General features: G+C 44.4%; 1 protein-coding gene across 1 annotated transcript in view; it reads left to right on the forward strand.

The window, feature by feature from the left end:
- Positions 1-2,565: 2,565 nt before the first annotated feature.
- Positions 2,566-27,540, forward strand: part of LOC129403501 (adrenodoxin, mitochondrial-like) — a 69,991-nt gene continuing 45,016 nt past the window's right edge. The window contains 4 exon segments of the mRNA XM_055132168.1: positions 2,566-2,574; positions 17,992-18,077; positions 20,891-20,908; positions 20,910-21,013. Coding sequence (XP_054988143.1) covers positions 2,566-2,574; positions 17,992-18,077; positions 20,891-20,908; positions 20,910-21,013 — 217 coding nt within the window.

The following is a 27,540-nucleotide window of genomic DNA, read 5'->3' on the forward strand; positions in this document are numbered from 1 at the left end:
CAGGGTTCGATTCCTGCCTTCAGATCTTTGTGAGGTGCATAGCTGAATCTCCTTGGGGGGCTTTTGCGGAGGTTACCCCAGATTGGTCGATGGACAAGACGGGGTGCAGGGGTTCGAACCTGGTCTGGAACAAGCAAGGCAAGGTTATTTGCTTTTTTTGTTCTCCTCGCTTCGAGCAAGAAAAGTTCTGATCCCGCCTTGGGATGTCTGTGACCGAGCCCTTTGAATGTTTCCTGCTATGGACAACCCACCCTCCATCACCCCACATTCTGAGGGTGCCCCAACCCTCTTCTACAAGGACATGAGGATGGACGAAGATATAACTTAGAACCCATCAAGTCGAGGTGAGGGAATTCACCATCAAAGAACTGAGGATGCTTTGTTTTAATTTTCTTTCCTGTTTGTTTATGGTTGGGGCCACAGCGGATACGTTCAGGGGGTTCTCCTGGCTCTCCACTCAGGAATCACTTCGGCATGACTGGAGAACCGTATGGGGAGCCTACAAATGGATCTGGGTCCTATACATACAAGCCAAGAACCCTCACCGCTCTGCTCCTGCTGCAGCGGCCCAAAGGGCTTGCTTGATCCTTAATGACCCTGTACCTAACACTGAAGCAAAGAAAAGGGCAGGACACCTAAGCGTAGGAAAAGTCGGGCCACGATAGTTCCGGATAATCGCCACGTGATGGCGCTATGGGCGTTTCAGTCCATCCCAGGCGCGTTTCTCTAAGAATTTAAAATAGCGTCTGGTGAACCAATATAGTAAATAATGGTCTATTCTCTGTTGTTGTTGTTTTTCATTTTTCTTGAGTCCCTAGCACCTTTATATAGATCTTTAACCTTTAAATCTTGTTCCGGTTGGAATTTGTTTTGGAACGAAACTTCTAAAACGTCAGTCATTAAATATTTTTAATTTTACAAAAAGATTTTACAAAATGGGTATAATTTGGGGAAATTTCCTTTGCTTTCTAGATTCTGGATAAAATGAGTTACACACTCACTCTTGCATGAAAAACCAGAAATTCTTATCCTGTCTCACTCCTCTGACCGACACCCCAGTTTTCAAGCATGTAATGCAGGACAGAGCATTATAGGCGTGAATCAGCCTCACTCCTCCAGACAACAGTGGGAGAGATGTGGGGGTAAGAATGATTCCCTTTCATTCGTACTGGGCTTCCAGCCTCAGAAGTAATGTGCAAAGAAGCCAAAGCAAAGCGGTTCCCGGATTAGACATTCCAGGGACCAGCCTGAACCCGAATTTGGGAAAAGGACAAACTGGTGCCCCTGCTTCTGGCATGCCCAAGGCAGTCAGTGAGAGGCCTTTGCGGTGATTTCTGAGTTGGTTTTCAATAAGGCTTTTCCTGGAGTCTTCTTTTCACTGTCATTGAAGGAACACTTGAGTATGTCAGAAGAATTTTTTTGCTTGAAACCAGGGTAGTTTTTTGTTTCTTTGTGGACTTTGTATGTATAAGTCACATCTTGCAGCAGGACTCTAAGATGCAAATGGAAGAATATCATTTCTGAAAACTTGAGATTTCAAGCTGGGTCTTTTATCTAGTCTCTTGTTGGTGTTTTTTGTTTGTTACTTTTGTATTCCTGGAAATCAAACACAGGTTCTCACACATGCCAGGCAAGTGCTCTGCTGCTGACCTCCATCCTGACCATAGTTTTGGTCTTAAGTGTGACCTTCATGTGATTATAAGAACAGATGGATCTGACAGAGGGGGTAATTGGGCCATACCTGGTGTGCTTAGGACTTACTCTTGGCTCTGAGCTCAGGGATCACTCCTGGCAGGGCTTGGGGACCATCTGCGGTGCTGGGATTGGAACCTGAGTCAGCTGCATGCAAGCCTGCTGTCTCGTTGGCCCTGAGAACTCAGGAACGTGAATCACAATTTTTCCTCAAGTACCAAGATGGGAAGTTGTCCATTCCCCAACACTGTTTCTTTTTATATAGGGTTGCTATCATTTGGATGTTTTCTCCTCTGTTTCTGGATGTCCTCCCTTCTGACATAATCACATGCATCTCTGGAATGCTAGAGCTCCCTTTAAAAGGGACGGATTTAAATGGTTGTGAATTATCTTTTTATCCATTGGAAATAACTTTTCATTGACGATCTGATACTCATCCAGCACCAGATATTCCCACACGGAATCCTATAAGAACATTCTAATTTTTGCTTAAAAACTTTGCCCAAAGAGTGTAGAAGGGAGAAGGGATGAAAGGGAAGTCTGAGCTGTGGGGAGAGAAAGCAGAGGAGAGAAGTTGCAATTCTTGTTTCTTCTTTGAAATCTGAATTTCAGAAAGCAAAAGTTAATTTTGAATATGCTAAAACAGCTGGCATGAGAGCAGATGTCAGAGCAGTGACAACATATATATATATATGCCTCTATATATAGACATATACACACACACACACATATATATATATATAGAGAGAGAGAGAGAGAGAGAATTCTCCGAGTCCCAAACCGAGCCAATATCACCGAAGGCCCCACATGGAGCAGGTGCAGTCTCCACGCCTTCTCCAGAAGGAATCACAGCAACCATGAGCTTCTACAAGCATGACTACGGTATGTGGGTCACAGTCACTGTCACTGTCATCCCCTTGCTCATTGATTTATTCGAGCAGGCACCAGTAATGTCTCTCATTGTGAGACTTATTGTTATTGTTTTTGACATATCCAATACACACGGGTTGCTTGCCAGGCTCTCAGAGAGGGGCAGTGGAATCGAACACACGTCGGCCGCGTGAAAGGCGAATGCCTTACCACTGTGCTATCGCTCCAGCCCCTGGTGTGTGGGTACCAGGACTATTCCTCCAAAGCATGCTGCCACTTTCCTGATATGCTAAGTGAACAATGGAAAATAAATGACTTAGCATCTTCCCTGGAAGGCAGGCATGAATGGTGGTGGAAATATCCGAGCAAAATATAATGCCCAAAACTAGAGAGAGAATATCTGAGCAATTGTCTGCCATAGAGGCAGGGTAAGGACTGGGATGGAAGTGGAGGGGATAATGGGGATATTGGTGGTGGAAAGTTTGAACTGGTGGAGGGATGGGTGATCAATCATTGTACAGCTGAATATCAAGCATGAAAACTTTGTAAATTTATATCACGGTGGCTCAATAAAATGTTTAAAAGAGAGGGAGAGAAAGAGAGAGAAAGAGAGAGAGAGAGAGAGAGAGAGAGAGAGAGAGAGAGAGAGAGAGAGAGAAAGCGTTCCAGAGTGGATGCACAGCTCAGCATGCAGAGACCCCGGACTTGATCCCCAGAACCTCATGCCTGCTTAGTGCCATCAGAAAGAGTCGGGGCTACACTCCCTTTTCTTCTAAGTTCTCTTTCCCACCTTCTCTTTCCTATGAAACCCTTAGCAGCATGAGCACTGCTGCTCAGTTAACAAAATTCAGTTACTCAGCTTTGCTATGAACCTTGATAAATCGCATAATCCTCTTTATCATTTTGTTAGTTTGCTATTTGCCTTGGCACCTCACCCAGTTGCGTTCAGGGATTACTCCTGTCTCTGAACTCAGGAATCACTTCTAGAGGGAACAGGGAACCATTGGGATGCTCGGGATTGAACCCGGGTTGGCTGTGCACAAGGCAAGTGCCTTAGCCACTGTGCTGTTTCTCTGATCCCTGACTTCAGGTTTAACTTTCCTAGTGTAAATGTTCATCTTACAAGTGCTCATAGAGAAGCTGTATCTAGAACTAGAGATGTATCGGGGGTAAAGCACTTACCATACCTGCTTCTAATCTCACTTCAATTTCTGCCACCACATGTGGTCCCATGAGTAACTCTAGAAGTAAACCCTGAGCGAAGGAATAAGGAGTAGGCCCGAATAGCTTCAGGTAGAACCCAATTCTTCCCCATCACAATTTTTTTTTTAAAGATTATCTTCAAAAGACCTTAGCCAGGGGAGGAGAAAAAAAAATTTAAAAAGCAACCTTAGCATAGTAACATATTTCTCAATCAGGGACCTCAGATGAAAATAACATAAATGGTAAGGCCATAGCATAAGACCAGGGGGCTAACCAATATGATGGGGGATATAAAAATGGAAATGAGCCAGTTGGAAAAACTACCCAGAATAATCATTTAATTAATTCAACAATATTTATTAAATGTTAAATGAATGAGCCGAGAGAGGTTAAGGGGTTTGCTTTGCACAGTTTGGTCCTTGGCACAGCATATGCTCACCACCAGGTGTGACCCCGAGTACAGAACCAAGAGGTTGCTGTGGGGAACAGGGCAGGTGTGATTCTTGCTCTTCCAGAATTTACCTTCTGCAAGAAAGCTTATCATTAGCATGGAATCCAATTGATGAACTAGATGCTGCTGAGTTCACACATGAACTCAAGAGGATATGCCTGGAACGCCGGGAGGGACCTATATCAGCCAAGGATGTCAGGGAAGGCCTGCAGTCTGGAGAGTGAGAATGCGCCAGCCGTGCTGGGAGCTGCCTCACTGGCTTTGAAGGAGATGGGGTTTACTCAGTGCAGAGGCCAGCGGCCAGTTCTTCCTTGTATCTTTTAACCTCTCATGGCTTCTATTCCAAATCCCGATGACTGAGAACAGACAATCAGGCAATGCCTGCGGCTTTCTACCCCTTGAAGCCAACCTGCATTGGATGGCCAGTCATTTCAGTCCCCTCCTGGAATTCACACTAAACACCCTGTCTCATGAGCCTTTATTTTCGGTTGGCCCCACTCCAGCCTGGGCATAGCACAGCAGCAACCCCATCGACTGGACCCCCTTTGAAATTCATGGAGTCCTTATGCTGCTGAGCAGTGCCTTAGGATTGCCCTGATCCTTCTTGCCCACACTCATTCACTCCACACTGTCCCTTGTCAATTCCCCAGACCCCTTCCCACTTTTTCTGGTGTAGCTCTTCCTGCTCTAGAAAAGTGTTTGTTTCAGCATGTCCACATAACCTGTTGAAGGAACTCAGTGGGCAGATGACCCTCGGTAGATGACAAGAGCTTATGGCAAAGACAAGGGAGCACATAGGACAGGGTCTATTGCTTTGTTTCTTTATGCCTTGTTTGGGACTATGCCCAGAGGTGCTGAGGTATTGCTCCTGCTAGTGCCCAGGGGACCATATGCAGTGCTGGGGTTCAAACCCAAGTGTCAGGCTAGCATCCTACCCACTGGGCTCTCTCTCCATTTCCCACTTATTGTTTTACTCATAGCCCCATTAATCTTGGGTTAATCATCAATTTCTGTCTCTAAATGAGACTGAGCTCTGCTCTGGCAATGATGCCTGGGGAAGCATTGATAGAGTGATAGAGCACTGAGGCCAGGGAGGTGGCTCATCAAAGCCCATGCTTGGCATGGTGGAGCCTCAGGCTTGATGCCCAGCACTGTGTGACTCCCCAAACATTGCCAGCAGTGACCCCACCCAGTGCTGAGCAGGGAGGAGCCTACCAAGCAGGTGTGACTTACAACCAAAAGATACCCAAGAACTACAATCCAATTTATCAGTTTCAAGGAACTTCATTAGCATCACAATGATTTTTTTCGAAAGTTTTTGTGAAATTTGATCACAGCTTTATATTTTCAAACTTTGTTTGTTTTTGGACCACATCCAGTGGTGCTCAGGAATTACTGCAGGCTCAGGAGGACCATAGGGGGTACCGGGGATTAAACCCTGGTACCATGTGCAAGGAAAATGCCCTAGCTGCTGTACTATCTCTTTGGCCCGACATTTTAAAATTTGTATATATTTAGTCTTGAGTTTTAATAGAGTGATTATATGACATTATTCATCTGTACTGCTAACCCTGAAAGTCTCGCCAATTCACTCCCATCCCAACTCGGTTCCTAGGTTCAGAGTTTTGCACTGGCGGACACCCTTGGCATCTCCATGAAAGTCAGATGTGCTTTCTTCCTTTCTCACAGGCGTTCCCTTGCTGTGCGTGCTCTGATTTCATTTCAGCCTCCTTCCCCCACCCTGACCCTACCCACCCCAAGAGAGAGTCTTGGCTGGGTGCCTGGTGGGCTAGTGGGTTTCCCATGTGAATCCCTCTTGGGATTCTGCCCAGTGCTCAACAGCTTCCTTTTCACTTTGGCGCCACCTGTTGGATCAAAGTGATCAGTGCTGCTTCAATTTCTCCACCACGACTTGGTTTGCATTCCTCAAACCAGGAAATGGAAGAAGTCTTTCCCAAATATCAAACTTACCTTTGACCATGGCTAGCCCCATTCCTGGACAGGAATTTAAATGGCTTTGATCCTGGACACATTTTCATTCTTGAAGAAAGATTCTCGTGTCCCTTCATAGTAATTACTTTGGCCAGAGGCATCCTAAGGAGCTGGAACTTTGCATTTCTTTTCACTGACCTTCACCTTAATTGTGTTGAACTTAATTATGAAAACATTTAATGATTACTTCAAGTTGCTTCTCTGAATAACTTACATCGATATTAGATTCACAGGGAGCACCTGGTCTGAGTGACTATTTGACCCATGCAGTCTTCTAGGCCCTTTTCTGCCTTCTCCCAGAGAAATGCGCGCCACTAGATTAGCAATCAATTTCTATCCCTCGGCATAGCCTTTCTGGTTATTTCATCTCTGATGCTTGTCTCTGATGCTTTTCAAACTTTGAGATGAATGTTATTGTTTCATGACTGTTTTCAACAACAATAATGTTCATCGAATGCCTACTCTGGCTAAAATATTGACTTTAGAGCAAAAGTCTGTAATCCACTCTTGGTGGAAGTTCACCACCGAGAGTTGCTACTTTCCTGAAGAGTGTCTTCTAATAGGTGGTGGCACAGGGGAACATGGAGACAGACAATATTGATCCATATAAATCTGTGTAAGTGAAGGATGTCCAAGGTGGCCAGTAAAGACTCCAGAGAATAGTCAGATCACGGAGACAGGAGTTGGGAGGTGTGTGTTAAGATATTTGAAGTCCCCTGAAGAAAGGGAGTGGGAGGCATGTGATGACCTGCCCATGGATGTATTTTAGGCCAAAGGAGCTTGGAGTGAAAAGGCCACACAGTAGAAGGACTCTGTCATTTGAGACAAGTGAGAGGAGGTAGATGGGATGAGTCTTCGAAGGGGAAGGATATCATTTCTGCACTGAAGTAGATGAGAAGCCCTGTGAATAATTTGAACACAGGAATGAAATGATGACTTTTAGTAAAATATTGTTTGAAGAAGCTCTAAAGGGAGCAAATGAGGACTCAAAGGGGTTTGATAAAAACCAATAGGGTCATCAGGCATGAAGCAGAGTTGTCTGGCTACCCAGGACGGGACAGAATTTGCATATAGCCTAGGAGTAGAATGAATTTGGTGATGACTGGGCTGGATGCGGACTGAGAGAGAAAGAGGGAGGACTGCAGCAAGCCAGGTCTGTAGTGAGACCCAGAAGCCTGGATGAGGGAAGAGTCAATTTGTTTGTTTTCCAAGGGAATGATCCAGTAATCTCATTTAGTACAGATTATTTTGAGAGGCCTACTAGAGATTGGAGTGGAGAGAGTAAGTAGATGGAAAACTTGATTTGGAATTCAGGGAGAGACCCAAGCTGGAATCAATTTGTGCTTCAGAAGCTTATAGATAAGATGGATGTTTTATTTGTTATTATGGTTTTATTTTTTGGTTTTGGGGGCCACACCCAGCCATGCTCAAAGTGATATTCCTGTCTTGTCATATAGGGGTTACTTCTAGCAGTGCTCAGGGAACTGTATGATGCAGGAGATTGAACCTGGGCCTCTCCCATGCACAGCATGTACCCAGCCCCTGAGCTCTCCATGCAGGTACTTACAAACTAGGAACCCGTGTGTAAACTCCCAGAGAGGCAGAGAAAAGAGATGAATCAGGACTGAACCTGGGATGCACAAATATTTTGAGTTGGGGACAAAGCAGCCAAGGAGTCACCAGCAGGGGCAGAAGCCTCCCAGAACAATTCCTGGAATGAAGCACAGACAGGGCATGGGAACCTTGTGTATGAACCGTTGACATGATGTATGCATCTGGTGGGTGAAGAAAGAGAACTTAAAATTGACCATGATATTTAGTCATGTAGAGGTCTTGGTGACCTTGATTTGGGTCATGTCAATGACATCTGCTTTGAAAGAAATAAAGCAAGAATAGCAGTTGGGGGTGGGGTTTCAGGAGGGAGTAACCAGCCAGAAAAGGAAGACAGAGAATATAGGACTCTTTTGAGTTTTTTTGTGAAGGGGACCTAAGAAATGACACAATATAGAGAGGGACAGTGTAAAAAACTAAGCACGCTGAAGGGTGTGTGCACTAGCGGGCTCTCTGGGCGGCTCTGTCTCACCGCCCGCTTCGGTGCTCTGGAACTGCTGTGTATGGGCTGGATCAGGAAGGCCGTCGGCCAAGGACAGGTGAAGGAAGAACAAGGACCAAGCTGGTTGTTGATTAGTTACCGTTTATTCAATCCTCCATCTTTCTCATCTCCCGCACTCCTAACTCTGTCCAGTCTCTGGATCTACCTCAGTCCCTTCTCTTATCTCTCTCCTCTCTTTTTCTCTCTCCCCCTTGCCCCTAGGCTACATACAGCCAGGTAGCAAAAGCAACATAAGAAAACCCTTCCAGAGGGCTGCCAGGTTCAAAGGGAATACAACCTAGGGGCATTCCAAAGCCCTTCCTGACTACCCATAGGCAAGATACCTCTTAAGGGGTTTTTCTCCTTTCCTTAATCCAAACACTCATTAACATCTTAATACTAGTTATTTTTGTATGGACATAGCAAGAGATACATTGAGGCTTGCAAGGCAGACCTCCTGGCAACATCTTGTCACTGACTCAAACTACAGCACTCAAGCCAGATTAATCATTCCTAACCCTAGCAGGGTCTGAATCTAGTTATTCCTTTTTGGATCATGACAGCATTTGTCCATGACCAAGCTCTTAACTTATACTTAAGCATTAGGCGCTTAGGCCAGGCCCATCTCGATGCCAGGGTAGCACCCAACTCACCACTTGCCCTGGGTCCGTCCAGTTCCTCGTCCAGACCCTGCTTTTGGAGGTGCTAGGAAGTAAGGGCAGCTGAGTGAGGCTTAGGTCCAGAGAACAGATGTCCAGGAGGAAAATATCATGTAGAGTGAAATGACTCCCAGATTACAAAAGCATAGCATTTGCTAAGTCTTCCTGTGTCCATACACAAGGACATGGCTCTGAATAAACTATGCAATGGACTCAAGGAGAAGAGAAAACCATATTTACAAGTCAACAGAACACAAAGAAAAAAGTTACAAATAGACAGAGGAATGGGAGCACTGTGACGGGAGTAACCAAATAAAACTAAACTACCTGAGGCTATGTTATTCTACATGAACGGACTTTGATCATTTTTTTATTTAATAACAAATTTATTTATTTTTAATTAATGAATCACCATGAGGGTACAGTTACGGATTTATACACATCTGTGCTTATGCTTCCCCCATACAAAGTTCGGGAACCCATCCCTTCACCAGTGCCCATACTCCACCACCAGTAAACCCAGCATCCCTCCCATCCTCCCCAATCCCATCTCCCCCCACCCCACCCTGTCACTGTGGCAGGGCATTCCCTTCTGTTCTCTCCCTCTAATTAGCTGTTGTGGTTTGCAATAAAGGTGTTGAGTGGCCACTGTGCTCATTTTTAATGAGGTCAATATTTATTATTCATGGGGCTGGAGCGATAGCACAGCGGGTAGGGCGTTTGCCTTGCACGCGGCCGATCCGGGTTCGAATCCCAGCATCCCATATGGTCCCCTGAGCACCGCCAGGAGTAACTCCTGAGTGCAGAGCCAGGAGTAACCCCTGTGCATCGCCAGGTGTGTCCCCAAAAGCATATATATATATATATATATATATATAATTCATTTTATGAGTAATTATTTATTTTAAAGTTTGGGCACCGTGATTTACAATATGGTGACTTTAGGCATTGGATTTGACAGTACTATTACTATTCCTGATACAGGAATACGCTGTGGCTTTACCATAATCACTATCAGGGGACCAGTATCCCCCTCATCACTGTGTCCAGATTCTTCATCATCCTCACCACGTGCACTCTCTTTTCTATTGGCAGACTCTCAGCTACTAGCATAGGCCATTCTTTGCTGTGTTTCTTTATCCTCCACTTAGGAGTGAGCTCACCCAGTACTTGTCTCCCTTTGCCAAAACTTCTTTAGGCATGGTAGTCTCCAGTTCCAGCCAAGTTGTGAGGAGCAGGATTTCATCATTTCTTGTAGCTGAGTAGTATTTCACCTTCAGCAGTTCCACACAGAGCCTGAGGGGCTGAACTTGCTGTACCAGCTGCTGTCATACAAACCCACACTGCCTTGCTACGCGTTCAGTTTCAGGCACTGAGGGAAGCATAGGAAACCAGGGCACAATTTCTATGCAATCAAAAGCTCACATTTTACAAGTTTCCTATTCTGAGTTTGTAGACACATGAGTGGACAGCATCCTGACAAAGTTCCCTCCCCCTTGCTGTTGTCTGGGCTCCCATTTCTCCAAGCTTGCACAATTGCTGATGAAATGTCTATTGCTATCAATTCAGCCTGCTCTGAACTTAGTATTTTGCTCAGTTGTCCTTGTCGGCAGCTGGGAGGGCCTCTCCAATACTCTTCTCTCTGTACTGACCAGAAATGAAACTTAAGGTATCTGTTTAAAGGGGGGGGGGGATATTGGGCAAGAGTTGGTTGGACACGTTTTGCACACACAAGGCTCTTGTTCATGTCATCTCTGGTACCTCATGTTCCTCAAACACGCTCCAAGGTATCACTGAGCACTGAGCTGTGAGTAGCCGAAGAGATATGCTTCGTTATATGCTTAGTTATATGCTTAGGTCAATAATAAATATTGACCTCATTAAAAATGATCAAAGTCTTTTCCTGTAGAATAACATAGCCTCACATAGTTATATGCCTCCTTCAAAAAAACAAAAAGTGGAGCTGGAGAGATAGTACAGTGGGTAAGACATGCTGCTGCCCCTTGTTTATTTTGGGGTACCACATGCTCCCCAAGTCCCGCCAGGAGCGATCCCTGAGCATAGATCCAGGAGTAAGCCCTAGGCACCGCCAGGTGTTGCCCACCCCTCCCCAACATCCTAACAATTCACAATCACAATATCCCGTTAATCACCGATTTCTCGGGCGGGCTCAGTAACATGTCATTTTGTACTTTCCCTGAGATCTTAGAAGTCTACCTAGACTTGGCCCTCTTAAGGATATTGCACTAGGAGCTCTTCAGGGTCAGGGGAATGACATCCAGCTTGTTACTGGATTTTGCATATGAATACACCATGGGGTGCTTCCTAGGCTGTCCCATGGGGGCAGGAAACTCTCAGAAGAAGAGGGAGAAGTAGGCTAAAGATATCACACAGCTGCAAAGTGGTCCTGTGCTTCTGAGAGCTCGCTTTTAAGTCTCTGGATGTTGACCATTGATGGGATTACACACACATGGGTTCCTCTGCCGGTACCTTCATGCATGAGGCCTGTCCGAACGTGTAGAGAGACATCCAAACGTCCTAACAATTAAATGAATTAAATAAAATGAACACATAATCATATTTGTCTACAGATGAAAATGAGTACTGACAAGGAAGAATGGGTGCTATGGAAGCATTCATTTTGAGCCACCAGTGTGGAATTTCCCTTGTGCCCTCCCAGAGAAATTTGCCATTTCTTTTTTTCTTTTTCCTTTTTGGGTCACACCCGGCGATGCTAAGGGGTCACTCCTGGCTCATGCACTCAGGAATCTCTCCTGGCGGTGCTCCGGGGACCTTATGGGATGCTGGGACTCAAAACCGGGTTGGCCGCGTGCAGGGCAAATGCCCAACTCACTGGGCTATTGCTCCAGCCCCAGGAATTCGCCATTTCTAACATCAGGATCTTGAGAAATACGTTCCTTCTCCATCCAATCTCAATATGACTTCTGCCTCTCTAGCTGATAATGCATACCTTGCAGATCCTGCCAAACTACAACAGAACATTAGACTGGAAAACTTGATTTAGGACCAGAAATGAGACTCTAGGGATTGAGCTTAATCTTTCTTTCCTGTTTGTGGCATACTCTACTCTTTGTTCATTGAAGTGGACTTAGTATACAGACAGCTACCTGTTTTCATCTCTACATTTTTCTCCATCTAAAACTTGCCTCTACTACTTTTACAGTCCATGCAGATTTTGGATTTTGTTGTCATAGTAAATACTATTTTCTAATCCTCTGCTAACTTAAAGTCCTTGCTGCTTTAGGAGATGCCAGAATTGATTACTTATCAATCTAGTTTCTTTTCTATTCAACTGTCTCTTAATCTTTATAGATATATAGCTCAGACTCTGAGGCTCTACATAGTCATTAGAGTGCCAAAGCAAAATGATATCAGATATCTTAGATCCAGATTTTCAGTTATAGTTTTGTTTTTGGTTAATACAAAACTATAATAGATTAATTGGGCTCTTGAGGTGCCCCCATGTATAGGCAGCTGTTTGTATTTTAAAGTTTATTGATTTATTGACCCTCTTTTTGGTTGTTGAGCCACACCTAGCGATGCTCAGGGGATACTCCTGGCTCTCACTCAAGAATGACTCCTTGTAGTGCTTGGGGGACCATATGGGATTCTAGGGACCAAGTTATAAGAGGCTTGTTGAGAGAAAACATTTGGAAAGCCCTTGATTGTGGAACTTCTTTGGGTCACCACTCCATCACAAGATTTCAGTCTCTCTCCTCTTCCGCTAAGCATTTCTGTTTGAATTTCAACTGCTCATGAGCCAGTTCCTCAGGAGTGGTTGGGGAGAGCTCCTATTATGGGGCTTGAACCCACATCAAGCATCTCCATGTGATCCTCTTCCATGTGAAGGGTAAAGTCACTTGCTAATTACTGGCTCAGTTATAGCCTTGTTGAGTTTTTCAACCTCCTCCTCCTTGGCAGATTCTTTGCTGTCATGGAGAAATCTTTAGGAGCCCACTTTCAGTTGTCACTCCTCTCCTTAGAACTAATCCCAAGCCAGATACCTAAGAGGAATGTATATCCTGTGATCCTTCTAGAAGAGTAGTGGCACCCTCTCCTGTCCTCCTCCTTGGAACCAGAGCCCCAGTCTGAGAACATCCAGGATAAGCAAAATCTAGAAAAGTCATGCTTCTAACAATAGCCCTCCTTCATTTTACTGCCGTTTCACTTCAGGAGGGCATCTTGGAAAGTGGCTGATTGTTTCTTTCATATACCTTACTCCTGGTTCTCTGCTCATCGTTCATGCTTGGTCAAGCTCTGGGATTTCAGCTGATTGAACCACGTGCAAGGCAAGCACCTAACCTGCTGTAATTTCTGTCTGTCCCCTAAGTAGTTCTTTGCCCAAAAATTGAAAAGAAGCCAACATCCAAATGAAGAAGTTAGAACGAAATCAAGAGTAATTCTGAAGAATTAAGGAAATTCAAGGAATCAATGGAGAAATCATATTTTAAAAGATCAAAGTCCAAATTTATTTGAAAACACTAGTGAACTAACAGAGGAAATGCATCCAGAAAAGAACATAAGAATATGAAAATTAGCACAGTGATGATAACTTAACAATCTAGTTATTATTATTGACTCTAGTATGATTTAGTCATTTCTCATTGGGAACCACTCCCTGGGGGATTAGGGATCAAACTTGATGGTTTCCACTTGTAAAACATGTGCACTAGCCCTTTAAGTTCTTTTACAGGCTTCCACACTAAGATGATTATTATTTCCGTTCAGTTTGGGGCCACACCTGGCAGTCCTCAGGGATTCCTCTTGCTTTGATGCTCAGGGATCACTCCTGGCAGGGCTTGGGGGACTCTATGCCGTGCTAGGGGTTGAACCTGGGTCACTCTGCATGCAAGCTGCATGCAAGGCTACTGATCCTAGGACATCCTGTACATTTGCCTGTAGGCGTCTGCATCAGGACAAGAGAAGACTTTAGGCAGGAAGACTTATTCAGGCAAAGATGGCAATTCTTTACATATCAGTATAAATTTCATTTGAATTTAGGAATCTTATTAACATTACCAGCAATAAATCAGCAATAGTGAATAAATCTTTTGGTAGTGAAGAAGTCATTGGTTGGGGTGAAATATCCTTCTATCTGACACTCAAAATAAATCTAAAAAACTAGATAGATTAGTGTAATGGTAGTGGGATTGGTTTTGGAAGATTGAATGGAATTAATGATCATGAACAACTTGATACAACTCAAATAAAATTAAAAACTAATAGATTCTATCTAAACATCTAGATGATAATTTCTCACATTATCCCTCAATTATATGGATCATGTAGAATCTTAAGCAATATTTTTTGGGTGGAGCGAGGCACACCAGGCAGTGTTCAGAGTTTACTCCTGGCTCTGCACTCAGGGATCATCCCTGGAGGGACTATATGTGAACTGAACCTGGATCAGCCATGTGCAAGGCAAGTCCTTTCCCTGTTGTACTTTCACTCCAGCTCTTAAGCAGTTCTTACTGTTGAAAAACATGCAATGGAACTAGAAATATAATGTGTGACAATCACACAAATAATGTGTGCATATATTGTAAAACAGCATTTCTTGTGCACTGGACTTGAAACCAGTGCGCCTAGATTTGAATTTTGGATCAACAGTAAGTAGCAATGTGAGTCTAAGAAAATCACAACCACTTGGCCTCCGTTTCCTCACCTGTGCAGTAAAGAGGATAAAACTTGTTTGTTTTGTTTTGGGGCCATTCCTGGCCATGCTCAGGGCTTAATCCTGGCTTCTGTGCTTAGGGATCAGTTCTGGAGAGGCTTAGGGCACCGTACCTAGTGCCAGGCATTGAACCCAGGGAGGCAGTGTGCAAGGCAAGTGCCTTACCTGCTCTACTATCCCTCTGACCCAAACCTGATTTTGTTGGTCCTGCATCTCCAGCTCACTGTTGATGTCAATCAATATGCATTGATTAAAGGCAAATAGAACTCTACAGAGTTGCTGTGTTAAGGATATGAGAGAAAAGCAGTGAAGCTTCTTAAGACAGTTCCTAAAATCAGTGTTAAATAGTGATGCTGTGCAGTGGAGAAGAGGCAGAAAGCTGGTTGGTACATGAAGATGACTGTGAGAGCATTCCTTACTCCTGGCACTTTCATTCTCAGTCACTAGATGCAGCACCCTGATGAGGTGCTCAATAAAACATCCCATTTGAATTTTGAATTTTGATGCGTTTACAAGACATTTTATGAACATGGCCCTTTCTTTGATATTTTTATTTTTAAGTTTTTAAATTTTATTTTATTGAATCACCTCGGATACAGTTAAAAGCTTTCATGTTTGAGTTACAATCATACAATGTTCAAACACCCATCCTTCCACCAGTGCTCATTCCCCACCCCCAGTCTCCCCACGATACCCCCCCTTTCCCACCCTCCCATGCCTCAATGGCAGACAATTTCCCACATACTTTCTCTCTACTTTTGGGCATTATGGTTTGCAACTCGGATACTGAGGGGCCATCACTTTTGGTCCTTTATCTACTTTCAGCACACATCTCTCATCCTGGCAAATCCTTCCGACCATCATTTTCTTAGTGATCTCTTTTCAATTCCTGTTGCCTTCCTCCCCCTTCACCCACAAACTACGTTGGAAGCTTCCTAGCCCTTGTGTTTACCGTCCTTGGGTGTTAGTCTCATGTTATGTTATTTTGTATTCCACCAATGAGTGCAATACTTCTGTCTGTCCCTCTCTTTCTGACTCGTTTCACATAGTATGATACTCTCCATATCTTAGCACTTAGAAGCAAATTTCATGACTTCATCTCTCCTAACAACTGCATAGTATTCCATTGTGTAGATGTACCAGAGTTTCTTTAACCAGAACATGACCCTTTCTGTAACAACCAGTACTTTAAGTTTTCCAATAAAAAACATGGGTCTGATGCTTCCAGCCAGAACAGGATGGTCTGTTGGATAAATAGGAGAAATTTATAGGGAAGAGAATTTATGGACCTCAGTCACATCATGTGGCCTCTAAAATTTGTGTTCTGGATCAATTGCTTACGAATTTGCTCTGAGAGTCTTCAGAATATCATTATCAATACTCGTTGAAATGTACTTTTATCCATATCTGAAAAGAGAGAGAACACTTATTTCCATCTTTCATCCATCTTCATGCACATCCTTTATGCTTCCTAACCATAGATACACAACATGAACTTTTTCTCTGGTCCCTACTGAACCCTGGACTCAGGCCCTATCCCTAGATATACTCAGCACTTAAGATGGACCGTGTGTACAAACAACTTTCCTGTATACAATTGTCCCACAAAGCTTAGTGGGTAAGAGCCCTAAGCAAATGAAATCTGGATTTGCTACTCCAGGGCTGAGAGGAAAGGGAACACATAAATCGTATATTTCCCTCCCACACCAACACACACACTGCTGCAGCTCTATAACTACAATTAATTCATCTGAAACTTGCAACTGTGGTCCCTGATTTAAAAAAAAAAAATCCCTGCCCCTTAAGTCCTCCGCTCATGGATCACTTCCTAAAAAGTCCTTTTTTCTCATTCTCAGAAAATTGAGGTAGTTTAGGAACTGAGTGACTGAGATAAAATTTGTCTTATCTTTTGTGGTTTTGAGAAACTTCATTAGAGTAGAAACTTTCTGTTTCTGAGTCTTTTTTCCAGTATTTGTACTGTGTTACAGGTTTACATTTTGTTTTCAATTTCTTTCATTTTACTGATGCTGCCTATCTGCAACATCCCGTGGCCCATGGCCTTCAGCTGCTCTGAGAGGCCTTAGGACTAGAACTCATTAATCGGCACAAGTGTGTTTTGGCAAACCGTCCAATCAATGGTGAAGCACCATCCCACGTCGTTTTTGGATTTCTTTTAAAAAATCCGTATTTAAGGGTCATAACATTGTCTGAAGACTTATCCAAGGTCACAATTGCAAGATCTTGGCGTCAACTACTACTGTTTCTGACCTCCTAGCCGTGGCTCTGTCACAACATATTTACCAGGAGGAAGTGTATCTTTAAGTTCATCCTTCTGGTTTTGTAAAGTTAAACAAATTGCAGCTCATAAAAATACAATATCCTGCGGCTGGAGAGATAGTACAGGGGGTAGGGCACTTGCATTGCACGTGGCTGACCCAAGTTTGGTCCTCCGTGTTCCATGTGGTACCCCAAGCACCACCAGGTCACCGGGGTTCCTGAATAGAAGTAACCCCTGAGCATCGCAAAAAAAGGGTCCTGTCAAGTTTCTGCGCATTCAATATGTTATAGACTAGTATAACCCTTGGACTTATCTCCTTTCATGAGACCTATGACGCTTCTTTTTTTTTTTTTTAACTTCTTGATTAAATCACTGTGACCTAAGACACTTCTCAAACTGTCAATTGTCCTTGTTGGACAACGCCCACGATTCACATGACCCCAGCTGTACTCGGGTTTATTGTTTTCAATTTCATTCTTTAAAATAGTTGGTTTTGTTTGGGGGTCATGCTTAGTGGTCTCCTTCCTCACCAAGACAAGCTCCTGACCCGCTGTGCCATTATAGCTGCAGCTTTGATTCTTTATTTTTTCCAACGGGTAGGGGGAGACAGTGTGCAACAAGCCGTGTAGTTTACGGGGGTGGGGGGTGGTTTCATAGTCAAGTCCCTCCTGAAGTGCAGCAGTTTCTCGCCTCCTATTCCTGCATGGCCAAGGAGCAGGCAGGAGGAGGCAGGAAAAGCCCAACTGCCTAGCAGGTTGGAGCCGGAAGGCGTGGCCCCGCCCCCTGTGCCCGCCGCTGCCGGGGGCGTGTCAAGCGGCAGGGGGCGGGGCCTCGCGCTGGTAGCCCGGGCCTTGAAAGGTCGCCGGGAAGGGGGGCGGGGCGGGCCGTGTTGGGAACGCTTTGCCTCGCGCTTCCCATTCCCCAAGTTGGGCGTTGGCAGCGCGCTCCGTGTCCCGCTGTCCTGTGCGGGTTGCGTCGCACCCGGTGGCCGCCGACCGTTGGCGATGGCGCCGCAGTTAGCACCTGTCTCCTCCGCACCGCCACCGGGGCCTCGGGCAGTGCCCGCCGTGCCCGGCTGCTGCTCGGCGGTCCGTGCGCGCGGGGCCCAGCAGGACGCTGAGCGTGTCCGCTGGCGCGGGGAGCAGGTGAGGCGCGGGCGTCGGGGGTCCTGCTGGCGCCCGCCGCTGGCCGCGAGCCCAGGGGCCTTGTCTGCCTCTCACGCCCTGAAGTTTCCTTCCTCAGCCTCCCAGGCGACCAGCAGTCAAGGTGACCCGGGACTCAGTTTCCTCCTAGCCCTGCAGGAAACCGGCTCTGCTGCTGCCAGAGATCATTCCTGCCTGGACCGGACCTTTGCTCTGCCTGGAGCCTGCCTTGAAAGTCCTAACTTGCTCCCTGTTTGTGTCCTGGCTAGCCCTTTCCTTCCGGGTCTTTCTCCCACAGTTCTAGGAAGGCCAGGGTCCAGTACTTTGTTGTGATGCCCACTTAGACTTCTCCCACGTCAGTCCCTGTTGGCTTCTCCCCCTGGCCCCAGTTTCCTGAATCCAAAGTATTTGTGAGAGCCAGCAATGGGCCTGACAGGAGTTGAGTTTCCCCTGATCCCCAAATCCAAACAAACTCCACCAGGCACCTTGTTTCTTAGTGTTTTGATTGCTTGAGAATATTTTCTTTTTTTGTGTGTAGGTGACAGGGATCAAAGCCCGATTTTCCACGGGCAAGGCTTGCATGCTACCATTGAGCCCCCTTTCAGCATGTTTTTACTTATTTATTTAGATTTTGAGGCCACATGCACCGTTCCCAGGGAGCACTCACTCGTGGATGTGGCCTGTGGGACCAGAGGGGGTGCCCTGAGTGGAATCTGGGTCAGCGGGGTGCTAGGCAAATGTCCTAGCAGCTGTGCTGTCTCTCCAGCCTCTTAAGGCATAGATAGAAATTGTTCTTAGGTGCTAACCAGCTCTCAGCTTCTATCCCTCATGGTTTCTTGGTTGGCAAATGGAGGTTAGTAGGAGGATAGGACTCAAGGTTGTCTGATGAAGCAATTGGATACTACAGGCTAGTAAGGGTTGGCTTGCACCCAAAAGGACACTTGAGCAGCTGCAAAGGACTTCTAGTCCCAGTTGAGTTGAGCAAGTTGTATGTAATGTTAAGAGGGGAGGAGTGATGGTTCAACAGACAGGGCAGCATGCCATCAAGCCAGGTTCAATCCCTGCATGCCTGATGGTTCCCTGAGTACCTTTGGTAGCTATTCCTGGGTTTAGAGGCAGGAGTAAGTCCCTGAGCCTTGCAGGGTGTGGCCCCAATATAAAACTAATGTTGAAGAAGATGTGAAGAGGACGTTTTCCCACCCATTCTTAGAAGTTTTATAGAGCTGGACATAGTTTGCTTTCAAAGACAAGATCATTATAAGATGTATCCATAAGAAATTTCACTTCATTTGGAATAGTAACAGGATGGAGGAGCTTAGTAGAATTTCTACCATCTCCCTCCACTGTTTCTGAGCTCCTAGCTGGAAGCGAGACCTGGAACATGGTTAGGAGTTATGTGCCCCCTTTTCTACTTCTACGTAAGATCTTCGAGTAGACCCCTGAAATTATTATGTGGGGTTGACTCGAATTTCTCCTGGTGCCATTTTCTAATGGGTTCTTAATTGGTGACTGACCAGGCAAGTGGAAACAGAGATAAATAAATGGGACTACCTTAAACTGAGAAGCTTCTGCACCTCAAAAGATACAGTGACCAGAATATAAAGCCAGTCTACAGAATGGGAAAGGATATTCACCCAATACCCATCTAATAAGGGGTTGATATGAAGGATTTACAAGGAGATAAACTTGTAAATGATATGAACTCCACAAGGAGAAAATACCCAACCCCATTAGAAAATGTGGCCACGAAATGAACTTTCTCTAAAAAGAAATCGGGATGGCTAAAAGACACATGAAAAAATGCTCCTCATCACTAACCATTAGGGAGATGCAGATGAAAACAACAATGAGATATCATCTCACACCACGGAGACTGCCCCACATCCAAAAGAACAAAGCAATCAGTGTTAGGCTCAGATGTGGGGAGAAAGGGACTCTTCTTCACGGCTGCTGGGAATGCTGACTGGTTCAACCCTTTTGGAAAACAGTATGGACACTTCTCAAAAAATTATAAATTGATCTCCAATTTGACCCAGCAATACCGGAGATGCAAAAAAGTGTAGTAAAATTGACATCTGCACCTATGTCTTCTTGCAGCACTGTTTACGATAGCCAGAATCTGGAAAAAATCCCAAGTGCCCAAGAAGAGATGACTGGTTAAAGAAACTTTGGTACATCTACACAATGGAATACTATGCAGCTGTTAGAAAAGATGAAGTCAGGAAATTTGCATATGTGTATGACCATGGAAAGTATCATGTTAAGTGAAATGAGTCAGAAAGAGAGGGACAGACATAGAAAGATTGCATTCATCTGTGAAATATAAAGTAACAGAATGGTATACTTACACCCAAGAATAGTAGAGATAAGTACCAGGACGTTTGCTCCACAGCTTGGAAGCTGGCCTCATATGCTGGGGGAAAAGGAACCTCAGATAAAGAAGGGACCACCAAGCAAAGGGTACTAGGTGGGCCCGCTCTGGATGGGAGATGCGGACTATAGACTGAACATGATTCCTATTTAATACCTCTATAGCAAACCACAACACCCAAAAGGAGAGAGAGAGAGAGAGAGAGAGAGCAAAAGGGAATGCCCTGCCACAGAGGTGGGGTGGGGTGGAGGGGACTGGGTGGGGTGGTGGGGGGATGCTGGGTGGAGGGATGGGTACTCGATTCTTGTATGACAGAAATGCAAGCATGAAAGTTTGTAAGTCTGTAATTTTATCTCACGGTGATTCACTAATACAAAATTTTTAATAATTAAAAAAAGTATATCTTGAAATGACTAAAAGTAATAAGGTCTGCTTCCTTTTCCAGATCAGAAGATAAAGTAACTCTACTTTATAAAGCATGATGGTGAAACATGAACAACCCAAGGAAAAGTTGGTGAGTCCTTGCTGGATTTCGTGATGGACAATAATTTAGATAATGATGGTTTTGGTGAGTATGGAAGATTCCTGCACATCTATAAGTGAACTATTGCAATAGCTTCAAATTGTTTTTTGTTTTTCTAAAGAATTTTAACTGACAACGTGCTAAGTATTAAAATTCAGGATGTGCAAGTGTGTTTCCATTGATAAAGAATCATAATCACACGAGCTTAATGAACTGTAATTAGATGTACAAAGTTAGATCTAAATCCTCTCACATTAATAAAAAAACCATCAGCTATTTTATTTACACCACAGTATTTGTAACACTGAAGGATTTGAAACAACTCCGTGCCCAGCAATGGAGAACTGATGTAGCTAAATCATGCATGATTATACTATTGTTCTAAGAAGTATTAATTAGGAGTATCAGGGATTATCTCTTGGCAGTCTGGAAGCATGAGGGAGATATTCTTCTAAAACTTTTTGATGCTTTTTCTCTTAAGAGTAAATAGTTACCTCTTTTCAAAATTTCAGAAAAAGATTAGAATAGATGCAGTTTTAAGCAGAGATTGGTATTGCTTTTTGCTGCCTGGATAGACTTAGAATGTGTTCTGTTAAGTCAATTGAACGGATCGGGGTTGAAGTGATACTGCAGCAGGTATGGCACTCACCTTGTACACAGCTGAGCTGGGTTTGATCCTGGCAAGGTGAGTACCACCAGGAGTGGTTCCGAGCATAGAGCCTGGAGTAACCTCTGAGCATCACTAGGTGTTACCCAACAATATCACCCGCCCTGGGGAAAAAAAAAAACAACTTCAAGTATAAGATTTCTTGGATGATCTCCTCTGTGGATTATACAGACTAAGGAATAGAGAGTGTTCACTGAGAGCAGACCCGTAGATTCTGATGACAGAACTGAGACTTCCAAGGGGATAGGGCACTGTAATCTGAGAGAGGCTGGCCTTTTGGTGGTGGGGATGGTGTGGTGATACACAGTGACTTAAATACCATGTTTTTATTGGAAGGAGTCATTTCCAAAAGTTTGATATTGGTTATCTCTCCTTAACCTCTTCATTCTACTCTTTCCTCTTTTTTTGGCCCTGAATGCTTGGAAGTGGCCCATCACTGTGTCCTCTGATTCTGTGCTAATTCACTTCTGCTCTTGAGCCTAGTAACTGGGGTGATTGGTCCTGTCATCAGTCACACTTGTCCCTTCTCCATAAGTAACTTCGTCTTTTCCTGAGGATAAAAGATATATTATTTGGTTCCCTTTGCCCTTCCTCCCTTCTCTATTTTCTCCTCATTTCTTCCCCTCTCCCCCAATTTGGAGGGGGTGGGGGTTGGGCCACACCTGGCAGTATTCAGCGATTGGTCCTGGCTCTGTGCTCAGGGATCCTGCCCTGCAGTGTGTGGGGAACCCAGTACTATGTGCAAAGCAAGTGCTTTCACCTCTGTACTATCTCTTTAGCCTCTCTTTTTCTCTCTTCATTCTCTATTCGCACATTGGCAACACTCCTTTTTCTCAAGCACTGAATTCAACTTAAATCTCCACCTTTGGGACTTTCCATAAATTTGATATTTCTTTCTGCCTGGGTCTTTTCTCTCTCTCTCTCTCTCTCTCTCTCTCTCTCTCTCTCTCTCTCTCTGACCTAAAAATCCTGCAAGTGTTGCTTTTCATCTTTCTAGTCTCAGTTTACATGCTACTTTTTACATGGAGCTTTCCCCAACGCCCTTCTATAAAATAGTGTTTCTTTCCCCTTTTTCTTGTTTAAAGCATCCAGGTACTCCCTATCATCCCATTCATCACAGCTATTTCTTTGTTTTCTGCTTCTCTCTGCGAGTAGACTTCATTGGAGAATGAGATGATCCTCATTTTATTCCACATTATATATGGAGTGAAGTATGAATGAATCAAAAGGACAGTTGTAAATTTTGGATGCAATGCGTCTTTTTTGACATAGATTTATTCAGGTTCTTTAGTTTGTTTTTTTTTTTTTTCAGTTTATTACTGTCTTAGTCACTAGGGGGCAGTTTCACCTCTCGAGTTACTTTTTTTTTTTTTTTTAATTGAATCACCATGTGGAAATTTACAAAGCTTTCAGGCTTAAGTCTCAGTTACACAATGCTCGAACATCCCTTCACCAGTGTACATATCTACCTCCAAGAACCACAGTGAACCTCCCCCAAACCCCCCACCCCCCAGACCCCCACCCCGCATATGTAGCTCATAAATTTCAGTTTACATTCTCTTTACTTTGATTACATTCAAAATTTCAACAAAAGACTCACTATTATTCTTTAGAGTCCCCCCCCCCCAAGAAAAAAAGTCGGACATGCTGGAAAGGAAGCATTTGATAATTTCTTTTCCATTGCTGAGAATGAAGAGATATGAGGTCGTGTGGCCACAATAGAGGCTGCGAGGTTTTGGATTTCTGTATTTTAGTATTTTAGTAACTAAGTTCAGAGAAATTTCTGCCAGAAGTTGCATCATTGCTAGCTCATACCTCTCTGCTACTTTATATTCCACATATAAGTACAATCTTTCTATGTCTGTCTCTTTCTTTCTGAGTCATTTCACTCGACATGATACTTTCCATGTTGATAAATGGACCATATGGGATGCTGGGAATCGAACCCGGGTTGGCTGTGTGCAAGACAAACACCCTAGGCACTCTGCTATTGCTCCAGCCCCCTGTTCTGTGTGTCTTTTACCTAAGTTTTGTAGGTGTTTTTGTTTGTTTTTGTTTTGTTTCATGGCCCCTTCTGGTGGTGCTCAGGAGGTACTGAGAGCTCTGTGTTCAGGAACTGCTCTGGATGGTACTCAGAGGACCACAGGAATTCAACCTGGGCTTCCTGTTTGCGGAGCACGAACCCATTCCATTGAGCTCTCTAAACCAAAAGTTTGACACTTTGACAGTTTACTTGCAAGTCTATGATCCATTTTCCATGAAGTTTTCTTGAGGCTTGGGTTAAGTTTCTATGTGGCCTTTCGCTATCCCAATGGATTCCTCAATTTGTAGAAGTTTTTTGTATCTTTCTTGAATTTCTTTGGTAGCTTAGTGAAAAATCAGTTGCTCGTTTCTGCATAGGTCTTTTATTGACTTCTTTGCCTGTTTTTCTCCTCTCTGCTCTTGAGTCCTGTGTTTATATGTGTGGGATTTTTGTTTTGAGAAGGGGTACACCTGTTGGTGCTCAGACATTACTCCTGGCTCAGGCATCAATCCTGGTAGGGCTTGGGGGACCATCTGGGAGGCTGGAGATGGAACCCAAGTTGACTGCATGCAAGGCAAGCACCCTAGTACTTATGCACTATTTCTTCAGCCCCTCTACAGTTAGCCTTAATGTTGGACTAATGATTCCTCTACTTTAGTCAAGATGATGTTAGCTAAACTATTGCCTGTGCTTTTTTTACATACATATTTGAATTTTATATCTACCTGGTAGATTAATATTTTTATTATGTAAATACACCATTATGTCCCTGCTTTTTCTGTAATCAAACTTATCCAATTTTAAGACATATACTTCTTGGGGCGGGGGGGGAGTTTTGGTCACACCTCATGGTGTTCAGGGCTTACCCATAGCTCTTTGTTCAAGGAATCACTCCTGGTGGTGATATATAGGGCGGTGGTATGGGGTGCTAGAGATCAAACCTAGGTAGACTGTGCACAAGGCAATTGCCCTATCTATTTACTCCCAGAATAAGTTTCTAAGCTGAATCTAGTACTTGCCCAGTAGCAAAGACTGTTGAGGTATTGAATAAAGCAGCAAGTATGATGATGCGTTGATAACCAATGCATGCCAACAGTGAGTGTTCAATTAATCTTCCCATTCCCTTCCTTTGATGAAACCCAATCATTTTATTCTTGGCTTAGAGAGAAATGTGTCTCAACTGGGGGCCCCTATGTCCCCCATAAACCCTCAGGATATTGCAAAGAGGCCACAGGTGAAAATGGGAGAGTCACGGTACGAGAATAGCAGATCAACAGGTAGGACTCTAGAGTCTTAGCAAAGAAACAAGGTTGGAATGGGGTCAGGGTGGTGGGAAACAGAGAACCACTGGATTAGAGCAGTTATATTCATTCTTTTATTTCTTTGTTTTTCCTTCACGCAAACAATTCACTGGACTCAAGAACTTTCTTTGCTTTGCAGAAACACGTAAAGCAATTTGGTGAGGAATGCTAGACTGGAGCTGTTAGCAACTGGATTCCACGGGGCATCAAAAGGACATGTGGCCGCTCACCGAAGAGATGGTCAGACTTCTTCGTCAAAACCCTGACCGAATGATTTGAGGCTTTTCCTGTACCTGGAGCGAGCGGATACCATTGGGCTGCACTAACACGCGACAGGGACGAATGGAGATGTTAATGGCGCCTGCTCGAGCAAATCGAAGAGATGACAAGTGATACTATTAGTCTATAGTTTAGGCTTGCTGTGAGTGGAAAGGCAGACAGTTAGTGCTGGACGTCTTCATTCCTTTCACTCCAAGTCCTTTAATATCTGTCCCAGAGGAAGACCTGACGGGAATGTTGCTGGGGTAGTAGCCTGTAACACATGAAGTGCTTCTCACCTGCCAAATGTTGGTGAGAGATGGACTGATTTAGTTGGAGTTTTGGGAAGTGTGTGTTGTTTATGGTCCATAAATCCAGTGGTGACATGAGATTTGACACCTCTTGGGAGGTGTTTCCTTGCTTTCCAAAGAGGCCAGCAGGTTTGTCCTCTGACAGTCATTCAAGTGACATTTTCGTGCTGTGGAGATTCCTGTAGTCTATAGTCTTTATGCCTTGCAGTGAGAGTTAAGTTATAACAGTTGGCATTAGACTGTCTGCCCTTTGACTCTTGTTGCTCAGGTCAAATTGCTTTCTTCACTAGCACTTGGCTAGATTTAAAAAAATCCTAGAGAAGCGATCAATCATCTAAGGGATATTCTCCCAAATATGTAGCTGCCAAATATGGAAGACTTTGACTTTAAATTCTTTGTGAACAAAAGAATGTGGCTGTTCCGTCAAGTGGCTGATCTCATTGTCGCCATCAATGTTTTATGGCAATGAAATAACTTTAGTGAAGGTTTTGTCCCCAGAATGACATGCCTGGGGAATCTCCATGTGTGGGCTTCGATTTTTTTTTTGTCCTCCATTAGAATTGATGTCCTCGTATAGAGTGGATATTTCTTGGGCCATATTTTCAGCACAGCTGGGCCTACTGTCCCCTCCCTCCTGGGGGGGCCTTTCCACAGGGCTCAGGTCATTGGCTTTTAAGCCACAGTTGCCTCCTGGGCTGCCTTTGATGTTCTAGGTTTTAGACAACCAGAGGCCTTTCTTAAAGTGGTGTTTTCCTCTAGTGTGATGGTCCTTGCCTTCTTCATCTGAGACCAATTCTTAAAATTGGCTTTTGTGCACCTTATCCACGTGCCAGGTTGAAGGGAGGGAAGCTGTGCCTGCTCCCTTGAGGTGTCTTTTTTCGTAGGAGTCAGGGTGCTTCTTTCCAGTCCAGATGTGAGATTAGGTATTTCGGAATTTGTCTGGGTCTCCTCTGTGTTTGTTGGGGTGCTGCATCGAGGATCTGGGACCACAGATTCGTCCCTGGCACGGCCTCGTGTCCAAATGGATTTGCACGCCAGAAAGAGGTGAATTTTTAAAATAGCCTGAAATGGCGGGTGGGTGAGTTGTTGTTTGTATTCTTCTTAGGCAGTCCTCCCAGGCCTCGAACAATTCTCTGTGCACATTGCTTCTTGGCTTTGAAGGGTGAATTTGGCTTCAAAGTGCCTGTTTCTGCTGGTGAAAAGACTGCATCACAGCTATGCTTTCTGAACTTATTTTGATACAGTTCCTTCCAGTCGGTCCACTTTGTACTCAGGCTGTTTGTAGTGGACTTGGAGCAGCTCTGCTGCCACCTCCTAAGGCTTCAAGCACCTGTTGTCGTGGGCTCTGAAGCCTGGGCCCCCTGAATTAACTCAGTGAGGGTGTGGGGTGTCCCTGGGGCCCGTTCTGAGCAGAGGCTCAGTCTGCTGGACCCAGATCTGACTAGGTTTCCGCCTGAGGAATCCCTGGCATGATGGGCATAGTGGGGGCTTTCAAAGAGCACGACATTGGTCAGTGTGGCACCCACAGGCGATTCTTGGGGAACGCTCTCCTTGAGAGAGGGTTCTGCAGAAAGTGTGGGCACAGGTGAGTGCCGCTGACATCTGTGCTGATGTGTGCACTGACTTCTGGCACCAGAAGCTGTGAAAGAAGGGAGGCTTCTGCTCTTCACCCCCAGCTGCTGGATATTCCATGGCATATCCTATGGGTCTTCATTTTCCAGGCTCTCATCTTCCTTTTGCAATGGATCTGTGGGGGGGAAATCCAAGTTATCATGAGTGTTTTTCTTACCACAAATACAGTCCATGTGCCTTAAAAACAACAATCTTCCATTGAATTTTCTTCTTATGTGCTTCCTACTCTCAAGGAGGGCAGGATCTGTCACAATCTTCCCAAATGTTAATGTAGGAAAAGAACTTCTCAGGAATATACTACATTCATCCTTGGAATGAGGACATACCAAAATTACAAGAAATGGTAAAAATAAATAAGGACTCGATGCCATGTATACCAA

This window comes from Sorex araneus, chromosome 3 (genome assembly GCF_027595985.1).
Source record: "Sorex araneus isolate mSorAra2 chromosome 3, mSorAra2.pri, whole genome shotgun sequence".
Classification (NCBI taxonomy): Eukaryota; Metazoa; Chordata; class Mammalia; order Eulipotyphla; family Soricidae; genus Sorex; species Sorex araneus.